Below are 22865 nucleotides of genomic sequence, written 5' to 3'. Positions count from 1 at the left end.
AATGCCAGAGAATTATTGTCTGGTCAGAATAAAATATGGCTCTTTAAAAGCTAAATTAAGGCTTTAACTCCTGAATATGTTCTGACTTTGGAGATTTAGAATGATCAATTTCTATCACTGGTAGAGAGCCATACTCTGAATATTGAGTTTAAGATCTATCATTTGCTTGAGCTATATTATAGTAGTTTAATTTTTAAAACAACACTGCTGAAATCGTTTTCATACAGGAGCTAGATAATAGATTGTAATTCAGACTAGAAGAAAATGCAGTACATTTCTTCAGGGTACAAAGCAGGTGCAGTTATGTCTCTGCATGTACATCTGATGCTTATGTATTTTAAATGTAAATTGTTTTCTTTTAAGGGAAAATACTACATTGAATATTGATGCAAAGGTATTATATATTTGTGTTTTATTTTCCTGAGTTGTAATACTCATTTTCTACCTCTAATGAGAGTCCATGAAATATTCCACATGTTTGCAACAAATCTGGCTTTTAAGGAACAGATTTATATAACTACAGCTGGGATTTTTCTGTGTCTATATGCAATTTATTTCTTTGTACTATTTTATGCAGGGTTATTATAATTTTATCTATAGATGTATTTAAGTATGTTTTGAGTAGTACAGGAAAAATAAAAATTTGAAATTGAACAAAGAATTCAAGATGAGTTATCTAGACAAATTATTTTCAAGTAATGAATTTTAGAGGATAAAATACTCCTGCAAAGGCTTCACTCTATAGAGCATATATCTGAACAATTTCAAGTTGTGACCTAGTAATCAAGACTTTTCTATAAGACTGCCTACAATTATCATCATTAAGAAAGTGTGGATATTATATACAATAAACACTAAAGAGGCCTTCTTTGAAACTAATGGCCAATATAACTATAACTCAGAAGCATTTACATGAGCAGTTACATGAACAACTTTGTAATAAACAGGAAGCCCAACTGTATAAGAACAAGTTGACTTCAATCTCAGTTTGAAGTTAAAGCATAAACTGGGACCACAGTGAGCGTCTGTAATTACAGAGATGTGCTGCAGAATGGTATGTGTTCTTTTTCTGAAGCTATTTCTGAAGAAGATAAATGAGGCATGACGATGCACTTTTTCACTGGTCCTATTTTCAATACCTCCTTTGTAATGAACCTAAGGTGGCTTGGGAGAAGAAAGACCGACACATCTGGAAATGGAGATACCAGAATGGTCTCCCTATGCAATGATGAGCAAAGAAATAGTTGAATTCATCAGGGTAGTGTAACTATGAAAAACAGAAAGACCACGTATTAGTATTGCTGTAAAAGAGCTCGAAGTCCACAAAAATCAAGTAAAAATGTGATAACTCAAAAGAGAGTCTGAAAATAATGATGACAGAATGCATGTTTCTACCACCCTACCCTCTTAATTCCAATCCGTATCCTCAACTACTGCTCCTGAACGAAGCACTACTGAGTAGACTGCTAAGGTCTCAGACTGCTGGGTAGGGAGGCAGTGAAGGTATAATTAAGCATAGTACTCTCTAAATTCTAGCTTCTGAATAGCTGCTCCAATACTATTCAAAGCTGGTTTGAAGTGTGCTGGCAATGGGCTTCTTTCTCTCTGTAATGCATCACATTTATTCTCCTAATAAAAGCACAGGCCTAGAGACCTTTTTTTTTTTTTTTAAGATTTTATTTATTTGCGAGAGAGAGAATGAGAGACAGAGAGCATGAGAGGGGGGAGGGTCAGAGGGAGAAGCAGACTCCCCGCTGAGCAGGGAGCCTGATGCGGGACTCGATCCCGGGACTCCAGGATCATGACCTGAGCCGAAGGCAGTCGCTCAACCAACTGAGCCACCCAGGCGCCCCCAAGATTTTATTTATTTATTTGAGACAGAGAGAATGAGAGAGACAGAGAGCACATGAGAGGGGGGAGGGTCAGAGGGAGAAGCAGACTCCCTGCCGAGCAGGGAGCCCGATGCGGGACTCGATCCCGGGACTCCAGGATCATGACCTGAGCCGAAGGCAGTCGCTTAACCAACTGAGCCACCCAGGCGCCCCCCTAGAGACCTTTTGAGGCAGGCTCTGTCCTGATAAGCTTACCGCATGGGTGAGCCAAACGGAATGGATCTTTTCCACAGATAAGCAGTTCTGAAACACAGAAAACTAGGAAGTGGTTGAAGCAAAACAGTAACTCATGCTGAAGTTTCTCCACATGAAAGCTTGAGGACAGAAAAGCCGAACCCCCGCTCCCCAAACCCAAGCCCAAACTGGAATCCGAGGAAAAAAAGAAAAGAAAAGGTACACAGGAAGTTTACCTCCTCTTAGCCATATAGATGCCTCGGGACCAAGCGTGGAGAGTTCTGGGATGAGAAATCCATACTGACGACCCTGGAGAAGACTCCATCTGCACCAACCCAAGGGCTGCTGAGAAGGCTGGCACCCGAACCAGCGTCTGGTCCTCGGAGTTCCCTGGCCTTGGGAGAAATGTTGGAACGTTATACCAGTAGCCCACACTTCAATCGACATTTTTGGAGAAGAGCAAATTTTTCAACGAAAGAGACTATGAAGTGGAAAGCGTTTTTGATGGAACTTTAACAGAGGGCAGACACCGCCAGCTCGTACGTCACCACAGCCCGGCTGTGGGCATCGCGGCGCTTCCTGCCACTCGCGTCCCTCAAGTTATCGCGATAGCGTGATCTGAACCAGAAAGGCAAATAAAGCCCGGAGTGGATGTAGCTCAACGGAAGTCAGCGCCGGGAGACCGGAAGGGCGGTGAGGAAGCTCCGAACAGGTAGGTTCTTTTAGTGAATTTGAATTTGGATTTGAATTTGAATCTAGCTTTGGAACTGAATCTGGAGGAAACCGATGGCAACTGTTACAGAAACAAAAAGGGAGCTTGAGATTAATTATTTAACAGTAAGGATTGCAGGTACTAAAATACATAATTCTCAAATTTACAAATTAGAAGAATTGAAGTAAGTGGTGATTGTTAAAATTAGGCTAGTGTCCCATAATCTTAAAAGGGTCAAAATGCAAAGAAATTGACAAGGGACTTGTAATGCATATCCGGGAAGTCTGCCATGTGAAATATAGAAGTTAAAGAAAAAGAAAATGAAAGAGGTTGGGGAGAGGCTATAACTACTGAAATGACAGAGAATTACCCACACTTACGTACATATGTACACACACACACCCTGGAATGCTTTGGCAGAACTTCTGTATTCTAAAACTTTTTTAAAAAAAATTAACAAGGGGGCGCCTGGGTGGCTCAGATGGTTAAGCGTCTGCCTTCAGCTCAGGTCATGATCCCAGGGTCCTGAGATCGAGCCCCGCATCGGGCTCCCTGCGCAGCGGGGAGTCTGCTTCTCCCTCTGCCCCTCACCCTGCTTGTGTTCCCTCTCTCGCTGTGTCTGTCAAATAAATAAATAAAATCTTAAGAAAAAAAAATTAAAAAAAAAATTAACAAGCTTCCCGGTGCCTGGGTGGCTCAGTCTTGAAGCGTCTGCCTTCGGCTCAGGTCATGACCCCAGGGTCCTGGGATCGAGCCCCGCATCGGGCTCCCTGCTCCGCGGGAAGCCTGCTTCTCCCTCTTCCACTCCCCCTGCTTGTGTTCATTCTCTCACTGTGTCTCTCTCTCTCTCAAATAAATAAATAAAATCTTAAAAAAAAAAATTAACAAGCTTCCAGACAAAAAGAACAAATTATTTGCAACCACCCATTTGCCCCTTGGTTTCTCAAAGCAACAATCATAGTTCTGGTAGTCCAACTTGTAATGGGCACTTCTGTCTCCTACAGGAGCCAAACTTGTTAGACTTTTTTTCACCCAGGTCCAGAGCCTTGTAGGTCTGTAACTTCAGCACTGCTCACTGTTTCTTTCTTTCTCTCTGATTTTTTTAAATTAATTAATTAATTTATTTATTTATTTATGAGAGAGAAGGAGAGAGAGCATAAGCTGGGGGGGAGAGGCAGAGGTTGAGAGAGAGAGAATCTCAAGCAGAAGCCATACTCAGGGCAGAGCCTGACTCAGTTCTTGATCTCAGGACTCTGAGATCATGACTAAGCTGAAATCAAGAGTGGGATGCGTAATCGACTGAGCCACCCAGGTGCCCCTCTTTTTTTGTTTTATCTATTTCTTTTTTTTTTTTTTTAAGATTTTTTTATTCATGAGAGAGAGAGAGAGGCAGAGGGAGAAGCAGGCTCCCCAGCTGAGCAGGGAGCCCGATGCGGGACTCGATCCCAGGACGCTGGGATCATGACCTGAGCCGAAGGCAGATGCTTAACCATCTGAGCCACCCAGGCGCCCATTGTTTTATCTATTTCCTGTCCACAGAAATATTTGTCATTTCTTTTGATACCAGCCATGATTATTTCATTTTTCTCTTTTATTATATTATTATTAATTTGGGGGCCTCTATTACATGAAAATTTCTCTATCTCTCTTTTACACATACACACACTTTATTTCCTTTGAAAGATTCCTAATCCCAATTCCATCCCACTATAAGCATCTGTTCTTTTGTTCATAATTTGCATTCTTCCCAAACCACTATCCATGACTGATTTACACAGTTGTGGGTTGTTGAATAATATATAGCCTATTTTGGTGTGTTTTATGCTCATAAACTGCATTATGCAATACATCTCATTATGTAATACATCTCAGGAAAATGTCATGATTCTGGTTTTTACTGAGCATTTTACTTTTGATATCTATGTTGATGTAGACAAATCTTGTTCTTTCTACTGTTAGATAATATTCCATCATAGGTGTATCACACATTTTCCTTAATTTCTTTTCCTTGACAGCATTCTTAAATCCTTGCCCTGCAAAGCATCCTGGAGATGGACATCCTCACACCTTTCTTTCTGTCAGTGTAGGAGCATTTCTACAAGAAATAGACCTACTTTTCAGCTGGATGGGGAGAAATGTATCTTTACCCCTAGCGATGCTTGGATGTCTGGTTTTTGACTCAGCCAAGGTAAGGACAATGGAATAGTGATTGAAACTCCCCTGACAACATGCAAGGTTAGCTTCTTTACTGATAATTTGCCACTGGCCTAACCATTTGGATGAGACTGACTCGACTACTTACCAAGCTACTGAGAACTTTTGGAGGGAGCTCTCCCAAAGATAAAATTCCTCAGGCAGATCTTGGCAGCTCAAGTCAGAGAATCAGCCCACTCCCAGGGCACAGAGATTAGGCCCATAGGAGTTCATACTGTGGATATCTCTGAGATCTCTGATGCTTGCCTGCATTCGCTAAATAAAAGCCTCAAGTGGGTATATTTTTTGGGTCTGGTGAGTTAGTTCAAATATCTGAACTGCGAAAAACAATACAGATCTATCCCCAGGAATGGAATTGCTGATTCATAGAGTATATCTCTGTTTAATTTCAATAAATTGCAGAAAGTTCTCTTTATTAGCTTTACTAAACCAAAATATCCAGGAATTTCTACTTTTCCTCATTCCCTCCAACTGTGGACACCATCTGAAAATTTTAATTTCTATCAACATGATTGCTGTGTAAAGGTATGTTAGCATGACTTCAATGTGCACTTCTCTGATTCCTAAAGTGTTTATATATCTCTTTGAAAATGTATGGATTGGGGGCACCTGGGTGACTCAGTCGTTAAGCGTCTGCCTTCAGCTCAGGTCATGATCCCAGAGTCCTGGGATCAAGTCCCACATCGGGCTCCCTGCTCAGCGGGAAGCCTGCTTCTCCCTCTCCCACTCTGCGTGCTTGTGTTCCCTCTCTTGCTGTCTCTCTCTCTGTTGAAAAATAAATAAAATATTAAAAAAAAAATGTATGGACTGTTCAGGTTTTCCTTTTGTGAATTACATATTTTAATCCCTTGCCCATTTTTTTATTGTGCTTTCTATCTTTTTTATTGAGGAATTCCTTAAATATCCTTGATTTTAATCTTTATAGTTTGTTTACTTTCCTTTTAGCTGAATCTATTATACCTCTACTTCAATTCCCTCTTTTATAAAGTAGAAACAGTAATAGTACCTATAGCTCCTTTTTTTCTTCTCTAAAGATTAAATGAGAAATACATGTAAAACACTAGTACAGCATTTGACATTTGGCAAGAATTCAGTGCATACTAGTTATCTATTAAGCTTTTTCTTTTTTTTTTAAGATTTTATTTATTTATTTGAGAGAGAGAATGAGATAGAGACAGAGAGCATGAAAGGGGGAGGGTCAGAGGGAGAAGCAGACTCCCTGCTGAGCAGGAAGCCCGATGCGGGACTCGATCCCGGGACTCCGGGATCATGACCTGAGCCAAAGGCAGTTGCTTAACCAACTGAGCCACCCAGGAGCCCCTCTATCAAGCTTTTTCAAATTAAGCTAATACTTTTGTTGTTCTAGATACACATATAAACTTAGATTTGAATTTAATTTTAATCTATACTTAAATTGAATGATTTCTTCTGTAGTATATTTAATCCAAGACCAAAGTCTCAAGCTAGGCACAGGAAGTTTAGAATGTACACTATAGGGGTGCCTGGGTGGCTCAGTCGGTTAAGCGTCTGCCTTTGGCTCAGGTCATGATCCCAGGGTCCTGGGATCGAGCCCCGCATCAGGCTCCCCGCTCGGCGGGGAGTCTGCTTCTCCCTCTGCCTGCTGCTCTGCTTACTTGTGCTCTCTCTCTATCTCTCTGTCAAATAAATAAATAAAATGTTTAGAATGTACACTATAGTGACAGATGTAGTAGATGCAGCTGGGAAATCAGAAGCCATTACTCTGCACTTGAACTCACATTAGTCTGGCACTCCAGCCTGTGTGAGAAGCAGACTCTGCCCTTAAAGCTGACCTGCCTTTCTGCAGCAAGCACCTCACCTGCTGATGATGGAGGGGCCCACACTCTCTTCATTTGGGCACAGTTTTACCCACTGAATCTATATATTTGTATTTTCAAAACTGCAACACTTTCATCACCATGACTCTTGCCCCTAGTGTGTGATTTATCATCCAACATGTCAAAATATTTTGAAGAAGGTATCATGAAATGCAAAGTCTAAGTTGTATTTGATTTCTTTATGAAGAAGAATAAACCTAGAAGGGAAAGAATACAATACACGAGAATGTCTTGATAGGAAATAGAATCATTCATAAAGTCATGAGGCAAAATATGTTTTCTAAAATTTGTATTATAGATATCGGCAAACAGAGATAGATATGGAAAACAATAGGTCAATTGGAATGCTCTTATATGAGTGTAAAGTTTTCTCTTAGTAGAAATTTTTCCTTTTAGTTACTAAACAAATCCTCTAAACATTGAAAATATTTCAGAAGTTCTCAGGAAATGATCATTAAAGTAAACTGCTAGTGTTTGATAAATTCCCACCCTCGTGTCCTTTCTTGGCTTTTTCAATCAATACCTCTGTTCTTGGCCAGATTCCTTACCAGCAAGGAGTTCTGGGGAGCATTTTCTACTCACTTCTCTAAATCAGATCAGTATAAGAAGCATGCTGTCCTAAATTGTGTATGTTCAGCCTAGATTGATAAAAATACTTCATCCTGGGGCGCCTGGGTGCCTCAGTCGTTAAGCGTCTGCCTTCGGCTCAGGTCATGATCCCAGGGTCCTGGGATCCAGCCCCGCATCGGGCTCCCTGCTCTGCGGGAAGCCTGCTTCTCCCTCTCCCACTCCCTCTGCTTGTGTTCCCTCTCTCTGTGTGTCTCTCTCTGTCAAATAAATAAATAAAATCTTTAAAAAAAAAATACTTCATCCTTTCAAATTAGTTCCTAGAGTACTCTGTTAAGTGGATGAAAGATCACATATAGGCACAGAGGAAAACAGTACAATGTGAATTCCATTAGCAGAGACAGCCACAGGCGAGGGAGAAAGGGTGTGGCTTCATGTGTGTATAGACTCTCTGGAACCTTCTTTGACTTTCCTAAGCAAAATCATCATTACCTCTTCCTAATTCCACAGGATGTGCTTTCAGAATACTTTGAATAATTTAATTATAATCATGTTCTCTGGAAATCTAATAAATCACTTGTAAATATGAAATAACTACTTTTCTTGAAAGCTTTCAGACCAGCTATTTACTTTAATGACATTAATCAGTAAATTTCAATTAATCAAGTAAATTACAAAGTATTATAGACTTAGGGATTGTGCATATGTTCAAGCTTTCCAAACTGAGCTGACCCTCTTAATGGAATTCAGTGAGCAATATAGGTGTACTTTTATGGCATTTGGATTATTAAGAAGCTCTTACTAGATAACACACTGTTCTGTAAACCATATGCTGGTATGTTCAAGTCTCACAAATGTAATAGGGAGTATGCCTTTTATTGTATTATGCTGTAATTATATCATAATCAAGATGTAGAATGCAAGAAGCAGTAGTAATAGATGCACTATTTATATCTCATAAGTCATGAGTGAAGAAATATATTTTTATAAGTAACAAAAGGAAAGGCTGTGAGACAGGAAGAGAAGAGGTAAAGGACAATGAGGATAGAGATTAAACTGAGATTAGCACTGTAAAAGAAATGCTAGGAACAAGAGCAGTCAATGTAGAGGCTGTCAGCAGAGAAGGCAGTTTGGATTTTTCTAATTGGCAAATCATTAGAGCTTTGCCCAAGACGAGGCTCAGTAATTGAGTAGAAGTGGAAATGAGACTTAAGGATAGCTTGCAATTAATGAGACACATTAATGGCATTACTAGGGGACCTGGGTGGCTCAGTCGGTTAAGCGCTGGACTCTTGATTTGGGCTCAGGTCATGATCCCAGGGTCCTGGGATCGAGTCCCACATCGGGCTCCCGGCTCAGCGGGGAGCCTGCTTCTCCCCCTGACCCTCTCCTCTCTCATGCTGTTTCTCTCTCGCTCGCTCTCTAAAAAATAAATAAATAAAATCTTTATAAAAAAAAAATAAAAAAAAATAGTCAAATTCATAAGAGAAAGTAGAACGGTGATGGTCAGGTGTTTGGGGAAGTCGGAAAGGGGTGTTGTTAAATTAGTATATAGTTTAAAGATTATAAGATGAAAAAGTTTTAAGAGAATGGTTCAACAACAATGTGAATATACTTAACATTACTGAACTGTACACTTAAAATAGGTTAAGATAGTAAATTTTATGTTATGTGTTTTTATCCCACACAAACACAAAAAATGAAAAAAAGATATAAGGACAGGCAAAAACTGAGAGACAAGGCAGTTAAATTCACTGCATAATCTTGGATTTGATGCTACACTTCAAGAGGCAGTTATAAGAGACATTATTATGCCCAACTGGCAAAAAAATTGAATAAGGTTTGTTTATTAGATAATAGTATTAATGTTGAATTTCCAGATATTGATAACTATAGTGAGGTTATGTAGATGAATATCCTTGTTCTTTTAAGTCACATTTAGGAAGTTTTAGGGATAAAGGGATATGATATTTCAATTTAGTCTTAAATGGTTCAAGAAAAGACACACACATATGAGTATTGGGAGTGTGTGGGTATGTTTATGAGAGAGAAAAAAACAAATGTGTCACAATGTGAAATTGGTGAAACTTGGTAAGGGATATACAAAATTCTTTGTAGTATTTTGCAACTTATCTATAGGAATGAAATTATTTCAAAATAAAAATGAAAAATATTAAATCAATAAAATATGGTAAATTGATAAATCTTCAATCTAGCTACATACAGTATCAAATAACCCACTAGCAAGCCTGTATATATGGGTGTGAAAACTCTTTGTACCTAGCTCTGATTCTTATAATCTGCTTCTTATTTAAATACAGAGAAAAAATGAATTTGTTAATTGCAGTTCTTCATGTAAACAATCAGACATTTGGGCAAACTGACATGCAAACACATATTAAGAGAGAACTATTAAAATTCCTTCGCTGGGACACATGTAGATTGCCTTAAATACCTCTGTGAATTTAACAATGAAGGAGAAATTCTGATGTAGGAAAAAGTGATCGGGTTACAAGAATTTTAGTTTCTAAATGAATTTTAATCACCAACTGGCAAAATGGCATTTGTTTATATAATAAGCTCTTATATTTTTCTCAGAAAAACTGAAAATACTATGTATAGGGGTTGAGAAAGTCCCTGCCCCTTACTGGGAAATTTTTCTAATAGAATATATACCTCACAGAAAGGAAAAAATAGAGTATTTGAATATAGCCTAGTGATTAATTGGCACATTAATTTGTTTTGCTTTCCTTGCTACAGAAGTTAGGCAGGGGATGAGGGAAGAGAGAAATGAGAAGGAGAGGGAGGGGGAGATAGAGGGAAGGCAAGGGAAGAGGGAAAGGGGAGAGAGGAGTGATGAAGGATAGTTGGAAGAGGGGCGCCTGGATGGCTCAGTTGTTAAGCGTCTGCCTTTGGCTCAGGTCATGATCCCAGGGTTCTGGGATGGAGCCTGGCATTGGGTTCCCTGTTTGGGGTGGGGAGGGAGAGGGGGCAGGCAGGAAGCCTCTTCTCCCTCTCCCCCTGCTTGTGTTCCCTCTCTCTGTCAAATAAACAAAATCTTAAAAAAAAAAAAAAAAGGATAGTTGGAAGAAAAGCAGTCAGGGACACCCCCCCTACCCCCCCACCCCCACCCAAGAGGAAACCACCCTTAAAAGGATTTTACACCACCCTGGAAGGACCCTCCATCCTTTCCCAGGTGACAAAAACCTGATCAGATGACCTGGCCTTGGATGGAGGGCTAATCAGATTAAAACAGCCTGCCAACAAGCCCATAAAAACCCTAGTACCAAATCGTCAATGCTCTCGGGTCCTCTCCCTGTTTGGGAGCTTTGTACAGTCACTCAATAAACTTTGCTTTACTATCACTCAATAAACCTTGCTTTGCTGCCCACCACCCTGTCTGGTCTACCTGTTCATTCATTGGTGGACCAAGAACCACCAAAGGAAAAGAAATCCTGTAACAGGAGAGAAGGGGGGAGGGAATGAGAAGGGGGAGGGAAGGCAAATGAAGGCAAAAGGAAGGGGGAGAGGAGAGGTAAAGGTAGGGAAGGGAGGAATAGGGGAGAAAGGAAGGGGAAAGAGCAGAGGAAAAATTTAAGTGTGTGTGTGTTCTGTTCTTTATATTTTTCTCTACCCATATAAATAAGATTCTGCCTTCTTTGGCTTCAGAATAAAAATTGCTTGGTGAGAACATCCTGACGTGGCTTTTAAAAAAGATTGTTACGTTATATTGGTCACCCCCAAGAGGAAGGGGAAAGAGTGTTTGGGTGGGCAGGGCGGTGGGGTAGGGAAAAGGAGAGAGGCAGAAGAGATAAGAGAGAAGGAAGCTAATAGATTCATTTTAGGGTATTTTGTTGTGCTTAAAACATCCAGGAAAGGAGAGTCCCAATAAGGACTCAAATTAAATCTCCCTCTACAGAAGTGATGATTGAAGTCCTAAAACATTGTTATTTAATTTACAAAATAGAGTAATTAGAAAGTTTCTGCATACTGTAGGGAAGGAAAAAAAAATTCCTCTATCCTTCTGAGTTCATAGGTGGGACCCCTATAATAAAGGACAGCTTAACAAGAGAAAAACAAGTTTATGAATGTGAATACCTCATGTATACATGGGAGGTACCCAGGGAAAAATGAGTAACTCCCATAGGTGGCTTAGATTCAGACTTAAATACCATCTTAAACGGAAAAAGGGAAGAGAGATGTGGGCCTCTTAAAGGGGAGTAAATGACTATTAGGAAGGATGAATGGGCCCTTAGAAGTATAGGTAAGAGATATGATAGTAACAAAGTTGGTCTGGGTGTGGTATTGACTTCTAGTCCCCTCCCTGTGACAAGAGTCAATCTCCTGTCGTTGAGGAAACTCCCAGGGAGGGGATTGATAACTGAATTCCTTTTGAAGGATCTGTCTTCAGGCAGATAGGGGAGTTCAGAGAGATCCTCTCCCTGACCTTGCTGTTTAAATTCCTACAGCTCAAGATAATTGATATACCACAGCGACATATGTTGTGGTGGCAAGTTCTGAATTCCTGCAGTCATATTTTGGAAGGGCGCATTCTGCTATCCTTCAACGCCCAAATTTGTGAATGCAGCTTTTTATCAGATCTTCCCCAACTTGCTCCCTGAGGTTGAGGTTTTCTTTCACTTCTCAGAACACTTTAATATAAGACCTGGATTGGCCACCGAGCAGCTCTGTGTTCAGTCTCATCACCCATTTCTACTCATGAATCATTTAGCATTAGAGTGTTATAGTTGGATGTGTAGCCTAAGATTCTTACAGAAACAATTTGCTGCCCTGAATTTAATTTGGTAAATAATAACAGCAAACACCCATTGAAGTCTACTATTTGCCTGGCACTGATTTGGCCATGGTAAATAAGTCCTGAAAAATAAGGAAAATTTAAGGATTACCTCTGAAGCGGGAGAGCAAGCTTCTTGTCTCACAGAGTCCAAGAATGAATCTCGAGGACAAAGAAGAGTGAGTAAAGCGATAGAAGTTTATTAAGCAAGGATACAGACAGAAAGCTCTCAGGAGTGAGAGGGGTCCCTACAAAGTTGCCAATGTGGGCCTCCACTGACAGTCTTTCATTTAGAACTGACCAGGGAGCTTGTGGCCTTATCATTCTTGTGATGTCTTGGCTGGAGTAAGGACTGGTGATTACATCTTTAATGGCTTACTTCTTTTTTAGGGTCTGATTATTCTCTGTTGGGTGCTGGTGATTATCATAAAAGACACTCCCCCCACATGCCTAGGGTTTGTTCCCTTATCTCTGGTTTCCTTACATTTCCATATTTTTGGGATTTTTGTGACCCTGATCATGGAGCCCCCTATCTACTTCTTCCTACCTAGCCCCACCTGTTCTTTACTCACCCCTAGGAAGAAAAGAACTTCCCCTTGTATCCCTAATTTTGATGGAAGAAATGGAATCATTTTTTAAAAGTAACTAATTTAACAGATATTTTATGGACAAGGTGCTAAGGAGGGTAAAATCAAAGTCTCTACCTTTTAGATATTTATCATGTTGTAGGCAAGATGATATATATGGAAATTTATAGACAACCAAATTAATACAACAGTTTATCCTAACAACAACATTATTTCTTCTTCTTCTTTCCAAAAAAAGAAGAAATGGCAGCTCAATCTATTCTCTTTTCCCTCCACAGCTGGCCCTTCAGTGGACCTTGTTTTTATCACTCCCTCCACGGCTTGATATTTCACAATTCCTTTTTATTTTTTGGGTAGGATATCCCTGGCATTTAGCTTTGTGCCTGATGCAAAGAATATGCTTAATAATATTTTTCTTTTTTACTGAATGAAGTGTTAAAAACAAGATAATAGACCCATAATGTAGTCCCTTATGCTAAGCCAAATGGAGACTTGATTCTATTAATTATAGTTTTGCCCCCCCCCCATGGAATCTTAAACCACTCCATCCAGAATTATCTGATCAGCAGTAATAAGGTAATCCACCTGAAAACCCATGCCATGCCCTAAGGGAAAGTGACCCTGTCATCTGTCATAACTAATCTGCTTTTTAAATCTAGTATAACATCTTTGTTCCAACATCCTTCTTCCTCTGAGTCTTTCATTTTGTACAGCTCCTAGGAGCTCCTTTCTCTCTGCTAGGTTGGGTGCTGCCCGATTCATGAACTGTTGAGTAAAGCCAGTAAGATCTTTAAAATTTACTTAGTTGAATTTTGCTTTTTAGCAGAAGGAAACAAATTAAAAGAGATTTACAAAACATAAGTAATAGGAATATAGCTTAGAGCTCTAAGTTCTTTAACAGTGGTGTTAAAAAGGCAAAATTCAAGAGTAAATTTGAAGATCTGATTAGATTTATTAACAGATTCATGAATTGGGCAGCATGTCATCTAGCAAGTAGAGGGGAATTTTAGGGGTTATACAAAATGGAGTTTTTATTGGAAGGAGGATGGGGCCAGAAAGTTACTAGCAAAAGAAAAGATTGTTTCAGGCAAGACCACTTTCCCCTGTGGGGAAGGGCAGGGGATCTTATCATAGGGCAGATTAGTATTTTGTTGGAATGGTTTCTAACACTACTATCAGAAGATTTTAGAAATACCAATGTGCAAATAAGACCTTGATAGGTCAATCTGTAGCTCTATTTCTATCTCTGTATCCACAGTCAGTAGTTAAAGGAGTGTGATTCTTCACCAAAAATGATACATACTCCAGGCCAGGCTCACTTCCTGGATATTGGAATCAGTCAGATCTTCCAAAGTTCTTACAGCCCAAGAAATAAATAAAACAGAAAAAAAAAAAAAAATGAGCAAATTTTGAGACACCCAGACCGGATTCAGTTTTACTCTCAACTTAATAAGGATACACTACTCACTTTGTAGGATTATTGTAAAAGTAGGATTGATGAAATGAAATATATTTTCTTTTCTTTGTTCAGTTACTTGTATTAAATTAATTTCATGTGTCTTATACCCCTCTTTTGGAGACTGGAGGGTAATAATTTTTGTCTGATTAATTTTGGGGGGAAAGAATGTGTCACTTACTGACTTAGGTGTCTTGGTATTCTAGCTTTCTACATGCATTGCTTTATATTTTAGTAATTTTGTGAGAAAGGCAATTTTAGGTCCATTTGATAGATGGGATACTGAGCTTCAAAGGGGGTTAGGTGAATTGTCCTGAGTTATATAGTGAACACATGATAAAGATGATTAAATAATGCTTTACCTGGTATGTTTTGGATGCTCAAAAAGGCATAGGCATGCATACAAAATAGATTCAATTATTCAGGCCCAGACTCTATCTTTATTGTTTTTTCATTTTTAAAAATTTTAATCTCAGTATAGTTAACATACAGTGTTATCTCAGTTTCAGGTGTACAATATAGTGATTCAACAATTCTATGCATTACTCAGTGCTCATCATGGTAACTGTACTCTTAATCCCCTTCACTTATTCCACCCATGCCCTTCCCCACCCCCCCTCTGCTAACCATCAGTTTGTTCTCTACAGTTAAGAGTGTTTTGGGGGTTGGGGATTAACATAAGAATAAAAAAAAAGAGTGTTTTGGGGGCACCTGCGTGGCTCAGTCATTAAGCATCCAACTCTTGAACTCCACTCAGGTCTTGATCTCAGGGTTGAGAGTTCAAGCCCTGTGCTGAGCTTCATACTGGGTGTGGGAAAAAAAAAAATACTGTTTTTGGTTTGTCTCCTTTTTTTCTTCCTTTTTCCTTTTTTTCATTTTTAGAGATAGTGTGCATTCGATGGGGTGGGGGGCAGGCTGGGGGGTCAGAAGCAGAGGGAGAGAGAATCTTAAGATGGCTCTCTGCCCAGTGCAGAGCCCAACACAAGAGCCGAAATCAAGAGTCAGACACTTAACTGACAGAAGCACCCAGGGGCCCTTATTTGTTTTGTTTCTTAGATTGCACATATGAGTGAGATCATATGGTATCTGTCTTTTCTCTGACTGGTTATTTTACTTCGCTGCTTAGGGGACAGCGCACTGAAGGAGCCCAACCTGTTTGAAATAGAGAATAAGAGCAGCATTTTGCTTAGATGTTTGTCAGTGACTGGAGATTCACTATCAGTTTAGAAAGAGGGGAGGAACTAAAGTTAGCTCACAAATTCCCCACCGGGTGGAGTCTGAGCAGAAGTGCTCTGCATTTCTCACCCTGAGTTCTGACCTGTAAGTTTTCAAGGAAATCTTGAGAGATTTTTCCTTTCAATTCTTTTTTTGTTTTAATAGGAGACTGGGAGCTGTGGACCCCATCGTCGGAATCCTAGCTGGTAAGCACAGAGACGCTGATAATACATTCTGTACACAAATACACAGTTAGTGATTTTTCCAAAGGAAAATTCTGTTAGAATCCTTGTTAAAATGCTTTAGAGGTTTCTTTTGCCAATTTCTTCTCTTTCTATTTCTCCAAATTATCTTCATAGAAATGGCATAATCCTCTAATGTGCAAGTGCTCACACTTTAAAACGTTGGGTTAAATAGAGATCTTTACCAATGTATTGCTGTCAAGAGTACTATGCAATTCATTTAGTGAAAGATGATTACATTTGACTAATTGAAGTTAATTTTGTAGTTACTTGAGTTTAAATGGCTCGATTAGATAAAAATTCAGATCTTTAAATAAGTATTAGGTCCTGTGTTTTCTGGTAATTCTAGTTGTCTTATGGTGCCATTAGTCATATTCAATATTTATTTGGAGAAGTGAAAATGTCTATTTCATGAGCCGGGTTGCTTCCCCTTTCATTTTATGAAATATTTGCCTAAGAATGGAGAGTTAATACACTTTTATTTCATAGCTAAAAAAAGTTTTTTCTTTTCTGCTTTTATTTTGAGGAGGGTGGGGTGTTTTTTAGGTAGAAACATTAGAGCAAATGTGTTGATCTTATTAATGTGATGCTCAGCATGTAATTCATATAGTCCTTGACATGAAATATACAGTTGTGACAGTGAACAATGACACATTTAAAGAATACTGCTCTGTGCATGTGTATTAAATAACATTTTCTTTCTCACTGAAAAGCTCTGTACTTTATAATTTGCTTTGCCAGGTTCTAAACTTTGAACTCGTGTGTAATTTGCTTATTTCAGGCATGAAACCTGAAACTGTGTAAAGATTAGCCACTGAGTAGTCATAGTCATTTATTTAACTATTTGACCTTAGACACATAGGTGACTAGAAGATCCTGGATTCCATGATTCCATGAAAACAATCAATTTTTTATAAAAGTTTTAGCTTTAAAGTTATAGCTGCCTAATAAAATAGAACACAATTTAAAAATTTTCAGAAGCTAAATTGAGGGTAAAATGGCACTTTCCATCACAAGGTATTACTATTAAAAGATATTATGAGCATATCTTTTATCTCTTTATAAAGGAATTTACCTAATAAATTTCATTTGATCCTAACCATGAACCTCTGAAGAAAGTAAAACTTAAATTATTAGTTTTATATAACATTGCAGCACAGAAAAGTTAGGTGGCTTTCCTAAGAACAAGTGTGTGTGTATACATGCCTTCTTCTTTTTTTTTTTTTTTTAAGATTTTATTTATGTATTTGACAGAGAGAACCACAGCAAGAGAGGGAACACAAGCAGGGGGACTGTGAGAGGGAGAAGCAGGCTTCCTGCTGAGCAGGGAGCCCGATGCGGGGCTCAATCCCAGGACCCTGGGATCATGACCTGAGCCGAAGGTAGACGCTTAACGACTGAGCCACCCAGGCGCCCTGTATACATGCCTTCTTAAGACAATCAAAATTAAATGTGTGAAATGTAAAATTTGGATTTTTTTAATTTGGGTTGATTTTTTTTTTTTAATTTCAAAGTAAGAGCATGTCAATCTACTTGAAAATGGTAAACCTACAGGAGGCATAAATTGAGGCTTGTGAAGCACTAATTGCCTTGCTGACAGGATGAATGCAGAATGAAACAGCAATTATTCTGAGTTAATAAATTGTTTCCTTGGAGTGAGGGCACTCTGGTATTGGGCACTGCGGATTGTATTCACTTCTGGTGTTAGTGGTACATTTTGGCAGGTGAGACCAGGTGTGTTCTCCCTGAAAGCCTATTTCACTAGCAGGTGTTTTACTCTCTGTGCAGGTGAGGTTGTGACATCTGGGCTGTGACAGGCCCAGAAGTGGGACTAGCCTCTTCAACCTCTGCCTGGCTGGGACTGGATTAGAAGGATTGATTAAAAAGAGTAGTAGATTCATTGCCTCCTGTATTTGCAGATGGAGTACAAGGCTGAAAAAAAGAATGAAGTTAGGGAAAAAAGAGAATGAGCCAAAGAAACATATTTTCTTTTTTTAAGATTTTATTTATTTGACAGAGAGAGACACAGCGACAGAGGGAACACAAGCAGGGGGAGTAGGAGAGGGAGAAGCAGGCTTCCCTCTGAGCAGGGAGCCCAATGTGGGGCTCCATCCCAGGATCCTGGGATCATGATCTGTGCTGAAGGCAGACACTTAACGACTGAGCCACCCAGGTGCCCCAAAGAAGCATTTTTTAAAAATCATAAAGTAAGATACAAGGAAAAATAAAATAAGAGGGCCAGGAATTCTGCTCTGTGCATTCTATCCACATGCCATGCCGAAGACAAGCATGGCTGACTCTGTTCCTCAAGTGAAGTGCAGTCCCAAACAGTGGACTCTTATTATCCCAAAGTTTGATCTGGAAGTAGAAGAAAATTATTCTGATCCCTCAAGATTGTTAGAAGGATTAAATAAGAAACAAATACAAAAAGGCTAATGAATTAATATGAATATCTTTTTTATTTTATTTTTTTAAGATTTTATTTATTTATTTGAGAGAAAGAGAGAGAGCATGAAAGTGGGGAGGGTCAGAGGAAGAAACAGACTCCCTGCTGAGCAGGGAGCCGGCCATGGGACTCAATCCTGGGACTCCAAGGTGAATACCTGAGCCGAAGACAGTCGTTTAACCAACTGAGCCACCCAGGCACCCCCAAATATCTTTTTTAAAATAAAGAAAATTGGATTTTACTGGGAATATGATGGTAGCAAACTAATATGTATATTTAGGTAACCTATTCAGAGTTTACAGTCAAGCCCAGTGAACCCTCAGAGTTCTGACTCTCCAAAGAAATTACTAGATAAAAGGCAAGATTTTTGAAAATGTTTTTCTAATTAATTTCCATGTGGTTGGAGTAAGAAGGGCATTGCTCTATGGATAGTCTTTAATCATGTGAAATAATTCAAGCTATTTTGTGCATTCTTATTAAATTGCTGTTTTAGGGGAATGCTCTACGTAAAAGCCACTGCTCAGGAATGGAATTGCTACAAAGATAAACAAGATTCAGGCCTCCAGGTAGAATATATATAGTTGAGTAGGATGGGTAGCCCAGCAACTCAATCAAGCCACCATAAGTAATGTGTTCATAGTAAAAACACACTTGATAGGCAGAAAACAGCTCATTAGATTCTCAGGACAGCCAATTCTCTAGGTGACCTTCCAGGATATACACATAGTTGTTGCATGGAAGGATTCAATGACTCTCCAGACTGGTTTGTCTTGTCACTTTTCAAGAGACATAGCTGTTCCATCCCCTACCATTGCATAACTAAGTTGATTCTTACTTGCTTCTGAAATCACTTCATATTTTAACAAGCAGTGGTTCTGTTTGACTTTGAAAAAAATGAGTCACTCATGACAATACTCCTTCTAGACCCAACCATCTTATCATTGCTTTCTATGATTTTTAAAAATTTTTGCTTCTGTTTCCAACTGAATAAATAACTGTATCTCATAGCTCAGATTCCTGAAAGAATCTGATGAGATGTTCAGATAAACACCATCATGACTGTTTGGCTAAAGCAGTCACAGCAAGTCACTGTCTAACAAAACAGTGCATTGTCTCCAGTGAGTCAAGTGTCTAACAGAGGTGTAGTCAATTGTGACTAGGATAATGTCAAATGGTAGAGACACTGTCATCTCTATTCAAAAAGCAGGTTAATTCATCACAAGGCAATAGGTGGGAACCCATGCAGAATCAAGTTGTAGGTGTGGCAACATATTTCAGCTTTCCCAACCACAGAGGCATCTAAATAGAGTATCTGGCAGGATGCCTTACTTACGAATAAAGGTGTGCTCTTAAGTGTTACAGGTATCCAGAGGAGGAAAAACTACTTTTAGTTGAGACAACATGACAGGCCTTGTGGGAGAAAAAAAAAAAAGTAGCCTTTGAACTAGGGCTTGAAGGTGACTAGGATGTGAATATATAGAAAGGGAAGTAGAACATTTTAGGCAAAGGGAATGACATGAGAAAGATCACAGAGGAAATTTCATGAAAAAGACAAATAATTTAGTACGGTCAGATATTGAAGGAACTATCAACACCATTGTTGAAATCGTTGACTTTTGTACAAAAGCATGGATTGGAGCAATTGGCAGCCGTTATTGGCATCAAAGCTAAAAACATGTTCAAATCAAGCTCAGTACCCTTATTTGAGAATATACAGAATAACTTATCAGGGGAGACCCCTGGCAATTGAGAAAGGAAGAGGTCAAATAAATAAGAATTCCAGTTTAGAGAATAGGAAGTGTGCTTGTTTTACTGGCATTGTATAACATTCAGACATGCAACTCTTCATCACCTAACACTGGGTGTGTTGGTTGGGGTGGGAGAAAAAGAGGGGAGGGTGGTGAGAAGAAGACAGATGATTGAGATTTGAGAGCCTCATCTCTGTTAGTTTTAGTTGGTTCTTAGGATTTCTAGGCTTTAAGTATAGTCTATGAGTTGAAAAATACCAAGCTTATATCTTGCGATCTAATTTTCTTCTGAGCTACAGACCCAAACATCCAATAGCCAGTTTGTTATTTCTACCTCAAACTTCATGTGTCCTAAACAGAACTTTGATTTCCCTCCTCCAAGTTTTTCTTCCCTAGGTATTTCTTATTTCACCACTTTTTTTTTTTAATTTCTTTTTTTTTTTAAGATTTTATTTATTTATTTGAGAGAGAGAGAATGAGAGACAGAGAGCATGAGAAGGAGGAGGGTCAGAGGGAGAAGCAGACTCCCTGCCAAGCAGGGAGCCTGATGCGGGACTCGATCCCGGGACTCCAGGATCATGACCTGAGCCGAAGGTAGTCGCTTAACTAACTGAGCCACTCAGGCGCCCCTATTTCACCACTTTTAACATATTTGCTCAGATCCCTCACCAGAGAAAATCTAGCTGCCTTTCCTCCAAAATATGGAATGAATCCACACACTTCTCTGCTTTTCTCCTCATCACATTTAATCCACCATCATTTTCCCCTGAACTACTAAAATAGCCTGAATCTGCCTCTCTTTTTCAACTCCTTCTAACTCATCAGAGAGCAGAAAAAGTGATTTTTATTTCATGCAAAATTATGTCCTATCACTTTCCTACTCAGGACTCTCCAGCAATTTCCCGTTAAGTTTAGAAAAATTATCCAGACTCCTTTCTGGCTTCAGAGTTCTTCATAATTAACTTCTGCCCCTGCCTTCTTTCCTTCATAGTGTCTCCTTCTCCCTTACTTACTTAGTGTATTAGCTGAACAGGCCAAGCCTGTCCCCACCACAGGATTTTTGTACTTTTCTGTCATCTTCTCTAGTTCCTGGTCTTCACATGTTTGATTCCATAACAATGCACGTAGATCCCTGCCTCAAAGAGATACACTTGACCCTTCCCCTGAGGAAGTTATTCCATACCCTAGTGACTCTCTATCCCATTACTCTGCTTTTTTTATACATAGCTCTTGAAACTCTCTGAAATTACATTATTTAATTATATTTTTCATTCTCCACTAAAAAGTAAACTAAAAATGTATTGCTTACGCACCATCTTTTACAGTGCTCTTTCATCAGTGCTTTGAGCTACGTGGTTGGTGCTCCACAAGTGCTCCTGGAAAGATAAATGAATGGAGGAATGCATAAGTGGAGGCACAAAAGTAGAAGTCTATAAATCAAGCTACCTGAGAATTTTTTTTCTCTATTACTATTCTTATTCAATTTCAAAAAAAGCTAAAACTTGGGGAAATATAAATAAATCAATATAAAGAAAGTTTGGGTAAAGTTTAAGAATATGTAGTTAAATTTCTGTTGTTCCCCCCCACCCAGAAAATGAAGCTTTCTTTCCAAAATTGTGAGAAATTTTAAATGACGATTAAACAGAGCAAAATGTAGTTTCAGAAAATATCATGGGGTTCTGCTTTGTTCTAAGATGGCATATATAGTTTTGAAAGAGAAGTTTCTCTTTATCAGTAGCAGGAAGAGCTCTTTGGTCTTCATATGGCAAAAATTATTAACATTAGGTAGAAGGTAAAGGTAAAGTTACCTTTTTCATCAATACTGTTTTCATTCACAATAAAGAATTTGTTATGGTTCTATTGTATATATATGTCCCTAATTTTAAAACTCTGATCCAAGAATCATTGGGAGTAAAACAGAGGAAGGGGGATAGGGAGAAGGACAAGCTAGGTGGGGCACTGTTTCTCTACACTTTTCACAAAAGCATCTTTACTGTTACCCCCAGTAAGACATCTAGAGGAAAAGGTGATGAACTTACGTATGTTTGAAAGTCACTAATTTGGTCCATTTTCCAGAAAACAAAAATGGAAAGAGCTAACATTTATTAAGACCTTACTCCTCACCACCATTACCTAAATTTATTCCTTTCAACACCCCTTAAGTTATTATCATTTTCTTTATTTCACACATGAGAAAAACTCAAGCATGAGGTTTAATGCTGTTTGGTCAATTATATTATTTCTGAGGTTGGGAAGATGAGAATCTTACTTAAGCCAAAAGGGTTGACTAATTTTCTACAGAAAAAAAATGATGGTGGCTAAATTATTTTATATTATATTCACTTTCATTTTTAGAGAAGCAACTTGTAATGGAGCCCTCCCCTCTTGAGTTACCAGCTGACACAGTACAACGCATTGCATCAGAACTTCGATGTCACCCGACAGATGAGAGGGTCGCCCTCCGCCTTGATGAGGAAGATGAGCTGAGGCACTTCAAGGAGCATTTTCATATCCCCAAAATGCAGGATCTACCTGTAGGTAAGAACACTGAAAAGGATTTTATTTTTCTTAATTAATTTATTAATTTATTTTTGCTACTACATGTGTTTATCATAAATCTTTGAAATCATTGTTCTATTATATAATAGAGCTATTGTAATTATGTCTGAAAAACAGCAAGTTCCTGGGGCTACTAAATCAACCCGTCAGCCTACCTAAGCCTCAGATTCTTTATGTTCCTTTTCTTCTTCTGAATAAAATACTTAACAGGGTTTTTATACTGTCATCTACTTCTCTGAACAATGGAGTGACTGATTGAAAATTATAGGCAGACGCATTTACTTGTTCTCTAAGCACTTAGAGCACAAAACAATTTCTTTTCAATACAGTATTAGAATATCTCTTATTTTGTGGCACCTAGTTTATGACAACATGATATTTGTCTTAGAGGAAATATTATTT

The 22865-nt window shown here is 38.9% G+C and overlaps 1 protein-coding gene across 1 annotated transcript in view; it reads left to right on the top strand.

Annotated features, from left to right (window-relative positions):
- The first annotated feature begins 2729 nt into the window (after positions 1-2729).
- KYNU (kynureninase) overlaps positions 2730-22865 on the top strand; it is a 126922-nt gene continuing 106786 nt past the window's right edge. The window contains exons 1-4 of the mRNA XM_035008118.1: positions 2730-2778; positions 4794-4966; positions 15634-15674; positions 22260-22442. Coding sequence (XP_034864009.1) covers positions 22274-22442 — 169 coding nt within the window. The 5' untranslated portion in view covers positions 2730-2778; positions 4794-4966; positions 15634-15674; positions 22260-22273. The remainder of the gene's footprint in view (positions 2779-4793; positions 4967-15633; positions 15675-22259; positions 22443-22865) is intronic.

Source organism: Mirounga leonina, unplaced genomic scaffold (genome assembly GCF_011800145.1).
Source record: "Mirounga leonina isolate KUSES-001 unplaced genomic scaffold, KU_Mleo_1.0 Mir_151, whole genome shotgun sequence".
Taxonomy (NCBI): Eukaryota; Metazoa; Chordata; class Mammalia; order Carnivora; family Phocidae; genus Mirounga; species Mirounga leonina.
The sequence above is the reverse complement of the archived record's forward strand: the minus strand, read 5'-3'. Positions and strand labels throughout refer to the sequence as shown.